This window comes from Vigna unguiculata, chromosome 6, assembly GCF_037176805.1.
Source record: "Vigna unguiculata cultivar grain cowpea cultivar isolate G323 ecotype 2 chromosome 6, ASM3717680v1, whole genome shotgun sequence".
Classification (NCBI taxonomy): domain Eukaryota; kingdom Viridiplantae; phylum Streptophyta; class Magnoliopsida; order Fabales; family Fabaceae; genus Vigna; species Vigna unguiculata.
Genome location: NC_140797.1, coordinates 44595099 through 44598444, shown reverse-complemented (window position 1 = coordinate 44598444; position 3346 = coordinate 44595099). Strand labels below are relative to the sequence as shown.

Below are 3346 nucleotides of genomic sequence, written 5' to 3'. Positions count from 1 at the left end.
AATGAACCAACCACGTTCAACTTTTTCAAACACTATAAACAACATGAAATATGTTATCTACCATATTAATATACTTAAAACCATCAATTTTTTCATCACCCTAAATATATTTAACAGTTGAACAATTAAAAAAAAAAAGACAATAACTCAATCTAAACGACTAAAGAGTCTAAAATTGTAAGAGTGAACATTGAAAAACATTTAGCCTATATATTAACCTTTCACTAAACCATTTGACCCATTCCACTAAACAAACTAAAAAACCTTACCATTTTAATACTTCATTCATTATTCTTTAATACCTATACCTCAATGTTTTTATTCTATACGATGACAAGCTCTTAAAAAATGGAATGTCCAAATAGACTGACCCAAAAAACCAACCAAACGAACCAAGACAGGTAAATAAAAATTGCGACTTAAATTAAATTATTTTATTTTTTCTTAAACCGTTTAACTTGTAACCTAAATGAACTTAGGTGAAATCGACCTTATAGACTTATTAATCAAACTTTTTTTAAAGAAGTAATAGCTATATTTTAAAATAAAATAAAATATATTTTATGAATATGTATAATAAAAGGATAGAAATTTAAACACGAGAATCACATATCCACATTCCTATATTTCTTTTATGAACAAGGCTTTTATTTTACTCTTTTTTGGATTTACATAATGTGACGCGACGAAAGGTCATGCAAAAGAAAATGTGACATATTCCACGTAAGTAAAACCCTACTACATGCATCTGCATCCTTCAAAACAGTGTGAGAAATATGAAGGGTGTGATTCAGTTGTTTAAATTTACGTATGAACAAAATGATGAGGGGTGGTTCATTTCACTGTAGGAGAGGGTAATGAAAAGATAAAAGAGACATTGTTGATGATAAACCCTAAAACAGAGAAGGAGTAAGCAAAAAAAAAGAAAGAAGATGAATATATAACCTCAAAAAAAAAGAGCACTTTTAGACCCACTAAAACATGCTAAAAAATCTGAGGCGTGACAACCCTAAGTGGGGTGCATTATCATGATCTTCCACCACTTACTATTCCAAAACCAATCCTCTGTGACTACCTCTATTCACCACCATAATAAACCAACCAATACCAATCACTTCCTGCCACATCATCACCCCTAAAATTTTCGCCTACACCCTACCGCATACTACTGCAGCTAATGTGCACTTTTCCGACGAAGCGGCGAAAACGTTTGAAACACGACACTCCCAGAATCCGGGAACTGGTCCATGGCGCAACTCCTCAACTTCATCCCCATGGGCTCCACCGCACCCGCCACCTTTCTCCAAACCTCGTTCCCCAACGACGTCGTCGACACCGACATCGTCCCCGGTCGGAAAATCTGCACCACCTTCCTCAACACGTGGACTACGTCCACGTCACTCGACCTGGACCCCACGCACTCGAAGCTCGCGTAGCTGTAACCCTCCTCCGGCGTCACGTGAATCGTCGAGTACCACTCCCCATCCATGCCGTTCATCGAGTACCCGCACGGGTCGAACGCGAAGTCGCACACCAACGCGTGCGGGTTAATCCCGTCGATCCCCGTCAGCTCCGTCATTTCCCTCCCGGCGGAGTCCCCGCTTCTGCCGTCGCCGGGAGGGCGGAAAAACCTCCCTGCGAGTAGGGGGTCGAGGTCGGTCATGCAGATTTCCAACGTGTAGTTGTGGTGGTAGAGCGCGTGGGAGTCGGTGGTGGCGGTGAAGACGTGCCAGGCGTGTGAGGATGACTTGGAGGGCATGATGGAGGCTTTTCGGAAGCACAAGGTTGGGGGGAGCGTGGCTTCTATGTAGGTGACTTCGTCGTTGAAGCTTGTGTGAGGGAAGGGCTGTGACAGAGGGAAGATGAAGGTTCCGCGAGTGTAGCGGCAGGAGGAGAGCGTGAGGCCGAGGTGGGTGTGGGCGTAGAAGATCAATGGTGTCATGGATTTGAGAAGCTGCGTGGTCCCGCACGTTTTGATTATGATCTTTGTTGGGTACACAAAGAGGCTCGATTCTGATAAGACATAAGCGTCGAAGTAGGAGTTTCCAACGGCTGAAACCACCGTGCATTGAACCTCTTGCAGCGTTTGCTGTATGCAATCAAAGTCGAGCTTTCGGAGACCCAGTTGAAGCACGGTTGGGTCGTCACCGAAGAAATGAAGCTCGAGCCGCTTCTCGAAGCCTTCGAAACCTGAGAATGCGAATGCCATTGGTGAAAAAAAAGGTAATGGTTTTTGCGTTGTTGGTGGTGAGGGAAAGGTGAGGGAAAGGAAGGAAGGTGATTTGGATTTATAGGTGTGTGAGAGTGATAAGGAAGTAGGGTTTAGAAGAGAGGTGTGAGCATGCGGGTGATGGAACCAAGAATGATGATAGTAGCCATTATGAAGTGAATACGATGATTATATGCAACAATTTTGTTATGTTTTTTTACTTCATTCTTCTCTACCTTCCTTCACAGACACCAACAACACACCACGCTCGTTAACTCATTTCTTCTTCCTTCATTGCCTCCACCCTAATCTTCTAAACATCTACGTAACTTCCAATCCTATACAACAATTGCTTTTCCAAATATTATTATTTTCTGCATCTCTTCTACCTTCTCATTCTACTCAAACTCGTAATAATAGTTTTAAATCACAATTAAACATTTAAAAGATTCACTCCCACAATCAGATCTTCTTAAAGAATCAGTTTTTAAAAGAGATTTGCTTTTCCAGATAAATCTTTTCGAGATTTGATGGCATTAGATGGTTACACTGACTACCACTCTTAAATATTTTAGTTTAACCATTTATTATTTTTATTCTTAATACGGTTTTTATATGCTTTCTTTAACAGCGGATTATCGTGGTTTAACATTTCATATAATATTTTCTACGACGTGGACTCTGGTATACAAAGTTAGTTCCGTCCCTTGCTTTGCTACTAAAAATTTAGTTCAAAGTAAAATTAATTGAATTTGAAGTTTGAACGATATGTGGGGCTAATTTGACCAGAATGATTGGTTGAACCGATGATGAAAGATGCCAGAAATAATTGTGTTGAAACCATATCATACACTTCTTTTCAGTCACAGAAACTGGAGATTTAGTAAGAGAGTTGAAGACCTTGTTCATTCAAAGGAATTTGATTTGGTGGCATTCAGCTTAAATATTTCAATGATAATTCCATTAAAACAGAGACATAATAATCATAAACCGGGGCTAGGTGTTGTATTGTTGTTCCGTTAAACAACAATTATGAGCTCTCTAGAGATAATTAATGGAGCGGTTTGATTAGAGGTCTAGTTTTTAAAAACAGGGTTAACAGAACATTTTGTGACCAAAAAGCAAAATTAGAAGTAA

At 39.9% G+C, this 3346-nt stretch overlaps 1 protein-coding gene across 1 annotated transcript; it reads right to left on the bottom strand.

Annotated features, from left to right (window-relative positions):
- Nucleotides 1-811: 811 nt before the first annotated feature.
- Nucleotides 812-2625, bottom strand: BUD2 (Adenosylmethionine decarboxylase family protein). The gene has a single exon (XM_028075813.2). It carries the CDS (start codon nt 2207-2209, stop codon nt 1175-1177), a length of 1035 nt encoding a protein of 344 aa, XP_027931614.1. The 5' UTR covers nt 2210-2625; the 3' UTR covers nt 812-1174.
- Nucleotides 2626-3346: the final 721 nt, after the last annotated feature.

Excerpts from the sequence above, each read along its gene's own strand:
- BUD2 (XM_028075813.2), bottom strand. The coding sequence starts at position 2,209 with ATGGCATTCGCATTCTCAGGTTTCGAAGGCTTCGAGAAGCGGCTCGAG.